This window comes from Anser brachyrhynchus (genome assembly GCF_964034855.1).
Source record: "Anser brachyrhynchus genome assembly, chromosome: 7".
Taxonomy (NCBI): Eukaryota; Metazoa; Chordata; class Aves; order Anseriformes; family Anatidae; genus Anser; species Anser brachyrhynchus.
Window position 1 is genome coordinate 37,559,629 of NC_137701.1, and position 16,553 is coordinate 37,576,181.

Here is a 16,553-nt window from a genome sequence, read left to right on the forward strand (position 1 = left end):
TTGTATTTTCATAAAGCCTGAATTTGCTGAACGGAAGAATGAACTATGTTGTGTCCCTTTTAAGCCTTCAAAATACAGTAAATCTAATTATATATATTGCTTTTACTTTGAAACTGTTATTCCATTTTATAATTTTAATAATGATTTGTTTATACTGGGGTAGAGGCATTAGATTGAATTGTTGCCTGTGTTTAGTCTAATTCACATCTGTGTGTATACATTAATAAATTGTGATATAAGGTAATAATGTTTGAATCCCAAAACTCGCGGTGTGAACTGGGCACGGATCTGGAGGTCACCTCGCTTAACTACTTACCTAAAGTTGAATTTGGGCTTTTTTTTTTTTTCTTTTTTCTCTTTCGATAAAGTGAATGGATAGCACATGAGCAGTGGTTAGCATCGCGGCAGAGGACTGGTAGCAGAGTTCCAGTTTCCCACGTCACCGGCTCTCCCATGCGCCCGGTGAACAATGGAGAGGCTGGAGGTCTGCTCCTGAAGGGCCGGAGCGGGGCTGGATGGGGCTGGGAACATCTGCAGGCAGGCAGGCAGGCGGGCAGGCTCCCGAGCCAGCGCTGGGAGCCCATTCCCACAATCTCCGCAGCGCTCTCACAGGATGTCTCCGCTGGAGCTGCGCTGACGGGATTTTCCTTAATGCTGATGACTTTGGAAACCCTCCTTACAGGCATTTCCTCAATAACGGGAGGGTTATAGGACAATTAATGAAACATTAAGCTGTTTTGTCTTTTTTTTGTTCTTTTTTTTTTTCCTCATAGTATTTCAGTTTTCAGAAAGATGCGGGAAGTTTCTTTTGTGTGTTAAAAACTCTGGACACGGGCAGATGCAGTGAAACAGTAGCACTTCAGGTTGCTCAATTTAAGTAAATAGGCTGTGCCAGGTCTTAATGGCTCTGCTCTGCTTTTCCTCACGCTCACTTCAGAGAGAAACCGCAGCGCTCAGCCGTTCCCTGAGAGAGACCTGAACAGGTTTCGGTGCTGAGAAATAGTGTGCCCCGATGAGCAGATTAATGGGAGGACTGAATCTGTGTCCCAAAGCACTGAAACCTGAGCGTGCAATCCGAAAGCTACCCAGGTTTGCACAGGAAACCCTTAATAACAAAATAATAACAATATTTTTTTTAAAAAAAAAAGCTTTGGTTTCATTGCTGCTGGGTGCCCAGCTGGTTTGGAGTGTGGGCAGGGTGAGATCCTGCATCTTGCAGGATGTGGGGGAGATGTAGCTCCGGTCGCTTGTCTGCAGGTGGGAAGAGATGCTCTGCCCCGCATCCGCAGCCACGTGGGCCAGGGCACTGCTGGATAACCCACAGTGCAGCACCGTGCCTCAGCTGTGCTGTCTGTAAAATGGCCCTTTTAACCCGCTTTGTAAAATACTTGGAGATCTACTTTGGTGAAAACTTAGTAAAAAAAAAAAATAATAGTAATAAAATAATGAAAGTGATGTATCATTATTTTCACGGTGGTTTACTGAAGTTCAGACCAGCAGAATATGCATGCATATTTCCACCAAATATTGTTAGGCAGGGAAACAGCGTTATCAGGGGAATGAATATGCTTTTGATAAATATTCCCAGTGTGGGGGTCAAAAATGTAAATAAACTTCTATTCAGACAAACTGGGGATTTTTTTTTTCCTGATAAATGGGCTCCTAATTACTTTGCTACAGCCATCTTTGATGGTAATTTCTTTATGTGAAAAACAGTGACTATTAATTTCACCAAAATGCTTTGGAAGTGGACTCTGGGATCACAGGTAGATAATAAATGTGTAAATTCAAAGATAGAGGAATCAGAAATAAAATAATAATACCAGAATAGAAATGCAAACTGAAAATAACAGGAATTAATTTTCACATTGCATTCATTTCTTTCCAGAATGCTTTGATTTACATTTGAACCGTCTATCGTATTGAGTTTCCTGGCTTTTCTCAACTTTTGTCACGTTATCGTTATTTTTGCACTATTTCTGTTTGGTGGTTGCACTGCCGAGACAATATCTCGTTTGTTGTGACATATCCTAAACAGCTTTCAGACAGAGGTTCAAAACTCCTCGGTAACTCCAGGAGATAATTATCGATACAAAGGGAAGCGTTTGGGTGCATAGTAGAGAAAACTGCAGAAAATCATCTGTCCTGTGTGCTTTACTTACCTGTCTTTGCCCATCCCTCCCCCAGATCACGACTGTGTCAGGAAATGAGTTCCTCCTCCAGTCGGATATCGACTTTCTCATATTGGATTGGTTCCACGCTATCAAAAATGCAATTGACAGATTGGTATGTATTTGTTTTGGCTGTTACCTTTATTAATTAAGATGTAGCAATTTCAACTTCATTTGCTTAGGCATCTCTGCAGGTTTTAGGCAGTCAGCAGCTAGCAGCTAGCAGCTAGCTAGACATTCCTTTATCAGAAGGATACAAAAATATGTATGCAAATCTACCCAAAAATGTCAGATAAACAAGGTTGTTGAACTAAAATGTCATTTGATTCTTGCCTTGAAATGCAACGCTACATTTATTTCTCTGAAATAACAAGGATGTTGGTTTGCTGAGGGTTGTAAAAGCACACAAGCACTTAATAACTAATGAATTTTTGCATTTTCTGTTTATGCAGCCTACAGTATATAATCTTCAATAGAACTATTAATACATTTGAGCCTTTTATGAATTTTTGTATTACTTATTCACAAGAATAACACTAGCAAATAATATTCCTTTGTAACTGATTGCTGTTATTCTCCCAGGAAGGCTGGGGGTTTTCTACTAGAAGTAAGCAGGGCTGCATTTTATTAAAACAGTTTTTAATTACCAAACCAGATTCAGCTGTAGCTTTTTCTTTCTTTTTTGCCACTCTCAGTACAAATTCCAAATGTCTCCCTTCTATCTCTGCCTGCTCCAAGAACATATTTTTTTAGAGGGCACTGACTTCCCTTGTTCAGTGAAGAATCTGGTGAGAGAAAAATACCCCCATTTCTTGCATTTTTCAAACGTTTTGCTGAAATGGAATTGGCAGTGAGGGCAGAGTCAATCTTGTGGAAAGGGTTAACCTGAGCAGGGCTACTGTTTCCTTAAAGAACTGCAAACATTATATTACCCTGAGGCTATAATCAGCCAAGGAAAGTTTGATCTGATGATGTATGTCTTCATATTGTGCATTTCATTGGGTATGCGAGGATATTGATATCCCACTGAAGATTTTGGGGTGGAGTTTTCCATGGAGACTCAAAGCACTCTTTTTTTTGGCGTGTTATTCAGCTAAACATCTAATAGACCCGATTATTTCTTTAGTGCAACTCCGCAAAGAGGTGAAATCATGGCTTCAGTAGCTTTGAGTGCAGAGTGAGCCACAGCAGCATGTAGCAGGGCGAGGGTACCAGGTGGCAGGGCTTGTCCCTGCCGCGGTTGCTCTTGCTGCATGCCCAGGACAGGATGCTACCCAGCAGCACTCACCGAAGTCTTCACCCATACCATTTGTTCTGATTTTAAACCTTTGAATTTGTGCAGAAAGCCTTGCAGCTTTCCCCACCATTGGGATGGCAAATCTCACCTGGCCACATGCCGTGGGAAGAGGCGTGTGACCAGCCAAAACCAGGTCTCCCTCCTTCTTTGCTTTCTCCTACACGTGATTAAACTCGGTACCACTAATGGTCCCTAATTGTCATTTCGTATGCCAGTGAATTAGAGCAGCAGCGAAGTCCCCTGTTCTTCCCCGTGCTTATACCAGCAAAGTTCAACCCTAGATCTGTACAGATGTTTGAAACAATTGTGTTTGAAAGAACATTTGCCGTGAATATCTAAAACAGAAAGGCTACTTAAACAACCTTCCTCTTTGCAGTAATTTGGAAATAGCCTACAATGTGGAAATCATTTTGGTCTCTAAGGCCTAAAGAAGCAGGCCTTTTGTTTTCCTTACTTAAATGGGAATTTATCTCAGAAATTAAGATCAGTCTGTCAGGGGCATAAAAGCTCTGCCATATGACAAATCTTGCATTACACTTCCCTTAAATTATATACTCACTGCATCACTTGCTGTGTCTATTAGTTTCTGATTCTGTACTGGCATTCTGTAATCTCTTGCTTCATTCTTACAAATAATAATTTTATTAAAAGCAGACATATATATATATTCTTTCCCCAGCCAAAAGAACGGAGTTGCACATCGAGAAATTTGGAGTTCAAACTCAAAAGATCCTCCAGCATCGAATTACTGAATAGCTTAGACACTGAATCCAAAGAACCAAAGCCTGAACACAGAAAATCTTTAAGTAAGATTTTTTTCCTTTCTGATTTTATTCTTTTTTCCCCTTTTTAAAATAACTGTGCCATTATAGGGTAAGCTAATTTTTATTACATACAGAATGTAAGGAAGATCACTGAGAATTGTAAAGCTGAATGTGTTTTGTGCTGATATACATAACTTGCATTTAAGTAAAGACAGTTACTAGCTCCATACTTTTAAAGGGTGACGTTCCCTCCTAAACAAAATAAATTTGTTTAGGAGAAAAGACATTTATTCAAGCCATTTATTTTAAAAAATAAGCAACATGAGTCTTGTGCTAATGGTCTATTGCAGTTGCTTTGTTTCCATTTTAGTAAAATACCTCAAATTGCTAGAGTAATTTTGTCTGTTATATATTTATACACTGAATTGCTGAAAGACCTGGCATATCCTCTCTCGCCGACAATCAGGGATGTATCTATAATTTTATGGAAAGTAAATTTCAGGGATTGAGATTGATTTTTGTTGGTATGATTAGAAAAGAAAGTGATCTAAAACTAGTAGGGGCGTCAGTCCACTGAGACTTTCCTGTTCCAGCTCGTGTTGAGGTGTTTGCGGTACGGTGGGCAGCAGGAGCTGGTGGTGATCCCAAATCACTCGCTCAGCATTAGTTAATTTCACCCTCTCTCCTGAATCTTTGTTTTTCTTCTTTGTTTGGCAGGAGTCACATACTGCTGCTAATGTAAGCACCGTGACAGCTTTAGCCCCGCGTGCTGGTACAAGATACCTATAGGTGCTGAAGGTCTGTGCAGGAATTTGCCTGCACACATTTCAGGATCAAAGTCTTAGATGTTAAGAAAAGAGTTACATTAAGAACACCCAATATAGCTATTTTTAATGATAATTATCCACATAATCATAAATATATGCACACATGCATGCGCTCACACGCACAAATACAGAGATTCATTAAATAGTCTCTTTTTTGCAGACCAAAGCTTTTTGTTGTTGTTTTCCTGTCATCTTGGAGATTTTTAATTTTTTTTTTTAAGGTTTCTCTTTCTATTATAAAATATAAAGAAGCCTGAATGTAGCTTGTGAAAAATTGTCCCAATATCTTTCTGCTGTGTATTACATTGCATTTCTCAAAGGAAGAAAAAATAAGACTTGAGAGCATGGTAAGTTTTGAGGGCCTGATTCTGCTCTCATTGTAGCTAATAGCAAAATGCTCATAAACTGTCTTATCACTTGGGGCATTTTTATTTATTTATTTTGACTTCTCACATATCTTTAAATGATAATTTGTCAGACAAAACAAAAAAAGTGAATACGAGCAGTGGCATAGACTTAGTCTACGTTTCCTTTAAAACCTTAGAGAATTATGAGTAACCTCTGTTTTGTTCAAGGCTATTTAAACTATTAAAAATGTGAAAATATCTGCTGTGAAATCTCAGTGAATCGAAGCTTGTATCTAAATAATGTAGCTTGGATCGCTTCTAAAATATGTATTCAGAACTTTTTTGGCCCCTCGAGATCAAGTAATTATGTGGAATTAGAAAAATCATATTATTCACTTACTTATTAGTAGTCTAAGCACAAACTGTATTGTCAGTTTTCTGCCTTTGGCTTTCTGTGCCCTTAATGTTCACACAAGTATCGTAGCCAGAATTATCGGCAGCTAGAGCCAAAATTGCTTTAAAAAGGCATGAGAACTGGTAATGACACATTGTTAGCAGTTAACAGGTGGTCGTTTCATTGTCCAGTTTGACTGCAGAGCACAGAGAAGATATGTGCAATATCTGCAAGTGTGTTTATAAAGTTCTTGTAAAGTTTAACGATTTTATAATTTTATAGTGCTCTTATATTATTGACTGCTGCCAATGTTGAATCCAGACAAAGGAGATTTTTAAAAGATGGCTTAAAACTCCTCCAGTTTAGCACGAAAGACAAGCAAGTGATGTGTGTTAGCAGGCCACCACCACCGCCAGTAATCTTTAATGAAATATTCAGACAGCTCACTCATTTGTATTTTCCTTCTCTGCATTTAAGGGCTGCAAAAGATGTCCAGTTTTAGACTAGATACTGCTGTGCTGCTGGTCTTTTTTAGCAGCACAAGTATATAGAGGACAGGTATATTCCACCTAAAGCATTCCAATGATTTATTCTTTAATTTAAAACTGGGGAGACTGCTCCTAGGGACCAAGTAGTAGGAATTTGTTTTTTTATGTTTAATCCTAATTGCTTCTGCTTACACTGCGAGGACAAATAGTAGTTCTCAGTTACGCTTTTTGAGTTGTAGACACTGATTTCATTGAAAATTGGGCTTAAACTGCCAGACTCAATTTCCAAAGTTCACACAATGTCTGTCCTCTTGGTTATGCAGCTTTTCAGTGGCTTCTCATCCAGTGTGGGTTCAATTCATGTTTTAACTGAAGTTTTTTTGAGCTAAGAAATAACCAAGGATGGCCTTGGGAAATGTTACCAAAATATCTAAAAGTGTGATCCCGCTTTCAAATGCATGGAAAGAGATTGCTCTTTATTTTATGATGGCAACTATTTCACTTATTTAATTTGTGAAGATATTGCCTAGGCAGGAAGAACACGCTTTTCACCTAGCAATCTCCACTGTACATTTGGTGCAAGAAACCTGCCTTGCTCCACTGCTCCTTTCCATGTGAAGAAATCTTTTAAAAACTGGTGGTAGACTTCATAATTTCCAAGTAATTTCATTATCGTTCAGATTGTAGGGTTTTTCTTTTCCTTTGGTTGCCAAAAAAAAATAAAATAAAATTAATTAGTACCAACTATAATTGGGTCTGCTGGTGAGTAGCCTGCCATGTTAATTTTATCACATGAAAACGGGGCACCGGGGTTAGTCTGAGAATAGAGGTGCTGTCACGGCACGTGGTAGGAAGGGAGTATCTGTGCATTGCAAGTGTCCCAGAAGCTGTGCAGGTATCCAAAAAACAAGAGACCTTCCTGTGTGTATGGACTGCAGGAGCTGCCAGAAGAGTCATAGTGTAGGTGGTAAAACCAGTGCTGTGCTCCCTGTTGCACTCGGTGCTGCTTTTTCTGGCCATGGTTGCTTTCTGGTTTGCATTTTGGCCATTCTCTGGGAATTTTGTCACTCAGGAGTGACCTCTTGTGGAAGAGCCGGGGCTTGAGTCACTATCGATTGTCGGAGGGGATCAATTCTCTTCTCCTCCCCCTTTTCCAGACGGAAACAAACGGCTGTGCAGTAGGAAGAGTGCCCTTTGGCTACCGTATCAATCTGAGGGCTGCTCTTGTCAAAATGCACAATCACAAGCTTGATAATGCAATACATTCCCAAAGCACTATATTTCCAACCTGTTCTCCATCATTTCCTTATGGCGTCACATTTACTCAGTTCATCACATTCTTATTAATATTTTAGGTTTCCTTGAAAGTGATGGAATTCTATTTTTATTACAAAAGCAACAAGAATAAATACTAATTGTTGTCAGTTATTTCCTTATGTAGTGGGAACAGTAATCTGTTCCTCAGCTTTAGGTTGCCAAAGCAAAATAATTAAATATTTTAGACATTTAAAAAATCTGTGATATTAGATAAATGCAATTTGATCTCCTTGTTTGCCACATAAAAGCTGGAACTGCCTGAATTGATAAGATTGAATTGCATTATTTTTATTGTTTCTACTCGCATATTTTTCTTATCTTCAAGAACACTTTACTGAAAATCCGGTGGTTAGTAATGCAGCAGTGCGACGGATCCTGTAAAAACCTCCTCCATGTTTGAATTCTAGCTTAGAGAGCCACAATTACAGTGTCAAGATTTAAAATATATATAATGCTATTTTATATATATTTTTGTATATATATCTCAGTGAAAAGGAAAGTCTTTATGGGCTGCACAGTGTTATTGTTATTCATGATGTCTTTAGAGCCTCAATAAGAGTAATTGGGGATCGGGGCATCATTGTGCCAGACACAATGCGACACCAAAGTAAGACAATTCCTGCCCCAGCAAGCTCTCAGCCTGGATGAGGACAAGTTGCAACAGGTGGAAAAAGCAGACAAGAGCAGGGGGTGGAAGGAAAAGTTGACAGCAAAGCCGACATGTCATGCATATTAAACAGCAGGCTTGGGATTCCTTTCCCCCTCTTCGTTAGGATCGGGGTGTTAGCCACCCTGGCCACTGGCCAACTCAAATAATGATATTTTGCTTACCTAAATTCCTCTTGCACTTTCAACCAGGAGTCGTGGGCCTTTTTAGTCCCAAAGGGGAAGGCATTGCTCTATGCTGCTAGCTTGGAAGTTTCCCCATGGAATGACCGCAGGGGAATGTGTGGATATGCCTCCCAGCATCTTTTTAATTATATATATATATAAATATATTATAATATCTTCTGGTTCATAGTTTTGATTTGCATTCAGAGGTGCATTTTTGTAGTGCACTTTTTTTGCAATTTTTTGCACTACAAAATCTTTTGGTTAAGTCAGGCACCCCATGCCTAGCTCTTAAGTAAGGGCTGTGTGTGCTCTAAAATTGCCCAAAGTTGCTTTTCCAGTTTCATTTAGTTTTCTTTGCTTCAGAGGGCTGAATTTTGAAACTTGAAGCATGGCATGTAAATATTCTTAAGTAACTGCTAACATATCCAGAATCATCTCTGAATGCAGTTTGTTAGATAATTAAGACTGTACAATGTGAGGGGAAAAAAAAAAAAAGAAAACAAAAACAAACAAAACAACAACAACAAAAAGAAACGACAGAAAACCATTTTGGTTTTTCAGTGGTCTTGAGGAAAGAACGGGAGAAGTCTCTAAAGCTTTAACCCCTTCTGGCTTGGTGTGGTGCTTGCTTCTTTCCCCATCACAGCCCATTTATTGTAGTTAGATGTGAGGTTCAAATCTAAATGGATGCTATTTAGGGAGTCTTATTAGTTTACAATGGTAGCATTATGTATAGGTCAATTATATTATTTTTAATAAAACCAAGAAATATAAAATAGTAATGTATTTCAGTGCTGCATTACCAACAACAATTAAAATAGAAAGCAAAAGTTAAGCTATATGCAAATATGCAGCTTTCTACTGCAATGTTCATTTCGTCACTCTACAGCTTGTATATTTGGCATTTATTTTCATTGCATCAACAGGACTGCAGTCAGCTTCAGATACTGAACAAGCCCACAGAAAGAAAATGCAACTTGCTGTTTATGGAGGGCAGGAGCATTCATTTGGACTAGAGGGACTATACTATTTTTTTACTTATTTTTTGTCTCAGGTTTCTCTTCAACATTTATTATAGGTATTCTGTTTTCTTAAAGCTTAGGAAAATACTGATTCAGCAAGAAAGAATTAATAATATTGTGATTTTGGAAGCAAAATATGCCAAATTCAGAAACAAATTGTGTCACTATAAAAGGAGATTATGTCACACCCAAAATAACAACTGACTGTGACAAGTTCTGATAAAAATGTGGACTTTTCCTGAATTTGAATATCCTTTTTCCATCAATTATATTATAATGTTTCCTTAATTCTTTGTTTTATTTCTACTTCACTTTCCAAAATCCTTCCAGAGTTTACTATTTGGGTTGAAAAAGCATATTTTCAAATTGGGCATAACCAAGTTCCATATAAACGTTTGGCAGGGAAATCAGTGCATGTTCACTTAATTCATTTTTATTGAACCAAGTCCAGATTTTTAGTCAGGAAAAAGTTAGATATTAATCATATCTGAGCAGGATCATTAAATTTTCCTTTACCTACTAGAACAGCAGGGTCATTATAGAACCATGAGAAGTTAGCTCACTTATTAATCTTTACAATTACATAAAAGTGATCATTTTTATAGTACTTAAGAGTAGCTCCTACCCATTACATGAAGAGTATGTGGGAATATTACAATATAATATAATGTATTATTATAGATGTGACCTGTGACTCATTGGTCTGCTCACTGACACACAACTCTGTAAAAGTTATCTGTTTGAGCTTGGATAATCTTTAATTGTTTCATATTCCTTGTGCTCGTTTATGGGGCATACTAGTAAATAGAGAGCTAGTCACCGAGTTATTAATTACCTCATTATTACTTAATTATCGCTATTGCATACTTCATTTTTATGGAGAAACACATCATAAAAGAAGGTATTTTATACTGTCCACTACAGTTAGGTATGAATGACAGTGATAGCTAGTGGAAGATTCAGTTAAAGAGAATCAATCAGAAATCCTCACTATAGATTACTATCTGGTTTCTTCTGCCATTTCCAGCAAACACTTCTCATCTTTGACTTTGAAACCCAACAGTTTAAACTGGGTTCTTGTTTCAGTGGACTAATCCCCTTTCATAAATCATGTTCAAGTGCTGAAATAATTTGCACATCATTTAAAGAGTATTTGCTTTGAAACATTCACCTCAAGCCCTTTTGTATATCCTTTCTCTCGAAAGATTTGTAGTATTTGTTTTGTTCTCTGAGGTATAAAAGACCTGAGTAAACTTTATTCCTGTTGTTTCAAGATTAGTGAAATAAAATGCATATTTATTCAACTGGGACTGAAAGGAGCTTTAGTAGAGACGATCATACATACAACCCGTGGGAATGTTATAATACAAAATGTCTGTCTTAAAATCTCTTTAGGTTTGTTCAAAACACTATTGAAGGACTTAAGTTTAAACAGAAAAAAAAAAAAAAAAAAGGTTGCAAATCCATATTTCTTCTTGTTGCCAAAAAAGAGAGTGGCACCATATTTTTTTCTTAACAAAACAGACTCCTACGTGTGCACTCAAGATAAATTTGATATGGGGGCATGTAGAGACTGGATAGTCATGATTACTCTAAGTTTTTTCCTGCTGAACTACACACACTGACTCACTGTTTAAGAAAGCTGCATTTTGGAAAAATGTGTAGGGGTTGATTCAAACAGGCAATTACTTCAGAAAAAGCAATCACAAAGAAATCATGATCATCACATCAGCATTCTTGGTATCGGGAGTTGAGCAGTTTGGCCCCTTCCATGTTCTACTATTGGGGTCAGCTCCTGTGATATGTGAGTGAAAATGTTCATGCTGGCTCTTACCACTTTTAAGCCCAACTGTCCAAAATTGCATTGGTTTGGTGCTGTCTCCTAATTCTTTACTAAGTGAGCGTTTACATTGCTAAGTAGTTTGGTGTATGCTGTGCCACATACCATGATTTTTGTTTGAGACAACAGACAATACATCCAGTTACATCAGCTTGACACACCATCACCTGTGTCATCAAGAATATCTCCATTATTTTCCATCTCTGTATTTCACCTCCACAGGGAGAGAATGTAGCCTGATAGCTGGATACAGCTACATAGATGCAGGCATTTACACTGTAATAGGAAATATTTTAGACCACTGTCTTTGGAGACAGCAAGCAGGAGGGACTGTTGAGCTTTGCTCCTTGGGAAAGAAGAGTCAGCACGGCTTTGTGTCACTCCCCTGAGCCTAATTCTGATACCTCTCATAGGAATTATTGAATGACTACCCTGCTTGCAAGTTTGTAGCCAGAAAAATGACTGTCAGACTACATTGTATTCTGAGGTTTCACTGCTATTTATAACTAATCCAGATGCAATCCTCATGGTACTTTGGGAGGAATGTGACAGAAATAAGGAGGTTTTTAGGTTATAAAAGTCTAAATTAAGCTCAATTAGAGAGACCATAAATCAGGCTCTAGATAGGATTACTTACTGCCCAGACTCACCTTTTTCCCAATGGAGAAATCATCTCAATGTTTGTACCTTACAGGTTGGAGGATGTATTTCATTTAATTTATGACCTCTAATCCCACATATTTAAAGATGAATGTAATGGATAGAAGCACGTTATTGTCTCCTGGATTGAGTGTATTAATGCTTTAGCAATGAATGTGCTTGGTAGGATCTCCTATTTGTTCCACCAGCTGCCTGCTGACGTGCCAGACAAACAGGTTGAGGACAAGCACATTAAAGATGTCTGTACTTGGAGGACTTAAAACTTCCAGTTTAAAAGGTGGATTTCTTTATAACCAGTGCTACTTTTTAACCAGAGAATCTTCTGTAGGAAATGGAGTCCATATGATAAAAGAGCCCATTTGCTGTACCAGTAAGTGCGATATACACCCTTATGTAAGGGATGAGAGAGTTTCCTAATTAAGGGCAGGCTCCTGTGTAGGTGCACAAGACCAGCTAGTAAGAAGTTGTAGGCACATGCAGTTCTGCAGCAAAGTCTGTTTGTCCCATGACACACAGCTGCTGCAATTGTGCCTCTGAAAGACAAAGGGGGGAATACCACTGAAGGGTTAAATGCGATATTGTTTCTCAATTAAGTAAAAGGCTCCAACTAGTTGGCTTTAAATATTGGCGGTGGAGAGAACACTATGACATACGAGCAGCTCCCCTCACCACCAAGAATATTTGGCTCCATTTAATTAATTCCATTGGCCATTGTCTTAAAGAGTGCCCAGGATTCACCCGAGAGGAATTCATTTGCGTTACTATTATTGAAAAGTGTAACATGGCATTATCTGCCTCAGACAGACTTTTTGTAGCATTGAATCAATTCCCCAGTTCTTGAAAACAACTACTTCATTTGATTCCTTTCATAATTAATGAAATTCAGTAGTAATGCTTTTGCCCCTCTGCTCATGCTGGAAGGATGTTCTGAAACTTCAGTGTTTTCAAGCTGAAAACATTCTTCTAATTTTTAGCCTAAATGGACTTGTGGTAGGAATGTGTTCTCATGTCACCATTTAGCTAGCTCTTTATTTTCAGCAGTTCTTTTCCTTCTCAAGTTCGTTATCCCAAATAGAGTTACAGACAGAAGTCATATTCCTTCTACTGCTTGTTTTACTACACTGAGCCAGCCAAGATTTGTGGTTCTTTCCTCTGAAAGGGTGCTACTTTTTTTCCTGATCTCCAATAGCCCTTTTCTGAATCTGCCCCTGTATCAATTCATATTTCTTGCTTATGGGTGTTCAAGATGTGGTCATCTCACAGCCATGTGAAATAGAATTCTCTCTTTTGTATGAAAATGTCTCTCCTGATACATCTTAAGATTTGCTTTTACCTGTTTCATGACCACTTTTTTTGAGATAAAAAGTAAACACCTAGAACACAAGGCTTATCATCATGAACTTCAAGAAGACACCTTGTCCAGAACACAGAAATAGTTTCTCTGCTAGACCGAGTGTGTCTGTGTGTAAAGCTTTATAAGTCACATATGTTATAACTGCACATTGATTGCATGTTTTATAATCACTTTTGCTGCAGAAGGATATCCCCTAGTCCAAGGACCCAGAGCCTAAGGGAGGGTGGCCAGATACAGGCAAGTCAGAAAAGGAAAGCAGGCAGATGAAGATCTGATAATTTGCCATTTAATAGACTTTGATATAGAAAAATGTAACTCAGAGCCAGTTAACCTTTAGCTTGTTGGGTGTCTCTAATAGACTACTTCATTTAGAGTGGAGGGATATGCGACTTGCATCCACATCTCTCCATAGTACCTCCTTCTAGGACAGACTGGATGTGTCCTTATCAGATAAATCTTTCCCTCACGTCTTCTCTGGTCGCCTTGCAATGTCTGGTGATGCCTGATGTCTGTAACGTGTGTGTCTGATATAAACTAATGATCATATGCATCCCACCAGCCTGGTGCTTTTAAAATGTTGCGTCTGATATGCAGATGTTTAATATCACACTTGATGGTAAAATGTCTTCTGGGACAAGAAGTAAAGGGCAGAATAGGGCAGAGAGAAACAAATGTGGTGCTGCCTTGTCCATAATACCTCCTGGGATGAGTCTATGGAGGAAACTGGATGCTGAACATCAGTCAGGTTTTGTCTTGGGAAAAGCTAGCTGGAAGGGCCAGAAAGTTGGCTCAAAATTAAGTAGTGTAGAAGAAGGTCTCAAGGTCACTCTTTGACAGTCTTCTAACTGGGCTGTGGATACATTCATTTAAATCACAATCTGTCTCATTGTGATGGTTTCCAACCACTTGAGAAGTTTTGCTCCTTCGAATATATGCTTTGTGTATATTTTTTTTTTGGTGTGGAAATATATGTATATTTGTCTTTCTTGTCCGTGTAAAATTAACTATGATGATTTTAAGGTACTATAATGCTTCTACCTTTCTTCATATGAAGGTATTTCAGTTCACGTGTATCTGAATGAAAATCAGAAGATAGCACTAAAAATAATGGAAAAAAATAATGAAAATACTGTACTACTTTAGTTTTTTTATAGTGGTATGTGAAGATCATTGAGAATGATGGATCAAGGGTAGTACTGCTATTAAGGGACAATTGCAGAGAGGGATACTTCATTTATTGTTGTAACAATGTAAGTTACGCATTAGTCATTTCTGAACTGAGAATTTTAGTTTTGCTTAAAAAAAACTTCTTGCTAGATTTCATATTTTAGGCATCTGCTAGTTTGAATTTGGGGTTCAATAACGAGAAAAGTAAATTTGTCTGTTAAACTGCCAAAGTGGCTTGGGGTAGAGAGACATAAAAAGGTGAAGGACAGGCTTAAGTAAAGAGGAGTCAAAGTGGTGACATGAGGGAAGGGAAAGAAAATGAAAGGATACCAAAGCACCATTGGTTTTCTGTGTTATTTGTCTAAATTTTACTTTCCTTTGGGATGCTGTAGTAGATATGGTGTGCTGCATGAGAAACAGTGCCAGGAAAGACACAGCAATGGTCTCCTCTCGGCTGATACACTTTTTAAAATCCATTCGAAACTGGTGAATGTGAAGATGGAGAGGGTCCATTAGAGTGATGCTATCTGTTATTAATGGCTAGCAAGTGAAAATTTTCCTTGAAACATTTGAACATGTTCTTTTATTTGGCAAGTATTAGTCCAGAAAATTAAGTTAGCAGAATTTACCTTTTTCAAACAGTTGTGTACTTGGAATTCATCTTTGCTGCTCAAGTTACAGGTCATTACAGTAATAAAGTTTTCTTATTCCATGACGGAATATTCATAATGCCTTTAAAAAATTCAACTAGATAATGGTCCGCAGGATCTGGACAGCAAGACTTCAAAAGGCAGAGTCCTCTGATCTCCAGTTTCCTTATTCATTCTAAGCTTGGAAGGTTTCATCTATCAAGCGCAGATTAAGTTTTATTGGTTGATAGTCTAATTGCATTTGTATTATCTTTTCCCTTAATATTATTTTCTTTTCTCTGTGTTGGATTTCATCCAAATATTACTATTTCCATGAAACAGTTTTCTGAAAATGTTTTGCTTTTGCTTTGATGCTTAACTGCTTACCACGTGAGTGCCACTATAAGGTGCTGGTTCCTGATAATAGCATTTTCCTTCTGTGAGGAGAAGTTTCCACAGTCTTCCGTACTTCACTTATATTTGATAGAGCTCTTTGGTTGAGGCTTTTCATGGACAAGATAAGGTTTGGTTAAACATCTGAACTTTTGAATGTTTATCTGAACTAGATTCGACCTCTAAATTTGTCCATCATTAGTTATTTTGCTTTTCTTTTTAGAGACTAAATTATGCTATTAAATATGTTCTAAAGTAGGTTAAGTCCCTGTGCAGTTTGTCAGCTGGAACATTAATTTTAAAGCTAAAACAGTCTTTTAGTGTATCTTTTCAACATTTTGTCTGAATTTTAACTGTGGTTGGTCAAAGCAAGGGTCAGTGCACCCATGCAAACCCCACATGTAGTTGATCGAAGTGTCTCAAAGTTGTTGTGATGACTGGCCTGATTTTATTTCAGGAAAAGATTGTGATATATAGCAATCATACGCCTGCCCAGACAAATGTTCCAGTGCAGCTGTTCTGAAGACTGGACGAAGTACTAAATGTCACTGGGTGCCCTGCAACATCTCTGGAGGTCTCTTCTCTGAGCACAAGGGTCAGGCAGACTTGGGGTCCCAGCTACCTGCTGCAGCAAACCCGTTGCAGGAGCAGTGTAGGAGATGCTCATTTTTGGGCTCCCAGTCACACATGCATTTGTTTTTATGCAGATCCTAAAGCTCCTCTAATGGAGGATCTTTCCCATCACCTCCCTGTGCAGCTCTGACACTAGCCTGTAAGCCAAAGCAAGGAGCTGTAACTGCTGAAAAGTTTGAAAATCAGTTGTGTTTTAATACATAGAAATCATATATCTGGAAACACAAAATGAAGTTATTGGCAGTGAAGTTCACTCTGTCCGAGTTTTACACTTAGGTTCTTATAGATGTAGGAGATTCCTACCAGCACTTTCACTTAAGGTAAGAAGTAAAACAGATTCTTAAATTCATTGAATTCTTCTGTTTTAAAAAATGAGCTCGTGGTTGATCCTTTGTTCTGCTATACTTACTCGAATG

General features: G+C 38.2%; 1 protein-coding gene across 5 annotated transcripts in view; it reads left to right on the top strand.

Moving 5' to 3' along the window:
* Window positions 1–16,553, top strand: part of ARHGAP15 (Rho GTPase activating protein 15) — a 331,850-nt gene that overhangs the window by 169,031 nt on the left and 146,266 nt on the right. For all 5 annotated transcript variants that reach the window (XM_080599841.1, XM_080599840.1, XM_080599843.1 and 2 more), the window contains 2 exons: window positions 2,188–2,286; window positions 4,148–4,274. In XM_080599841.1, coding sequence (XP_080455967.1) covers window positions 2,188–2,286; window positions 4,148–4,274 — 226 coding nt within the window. The remainder of the gene's footprint in view (window positions 1–2,187; window positions 2,287–4,147; window positions 4,275–16,553) is intronic.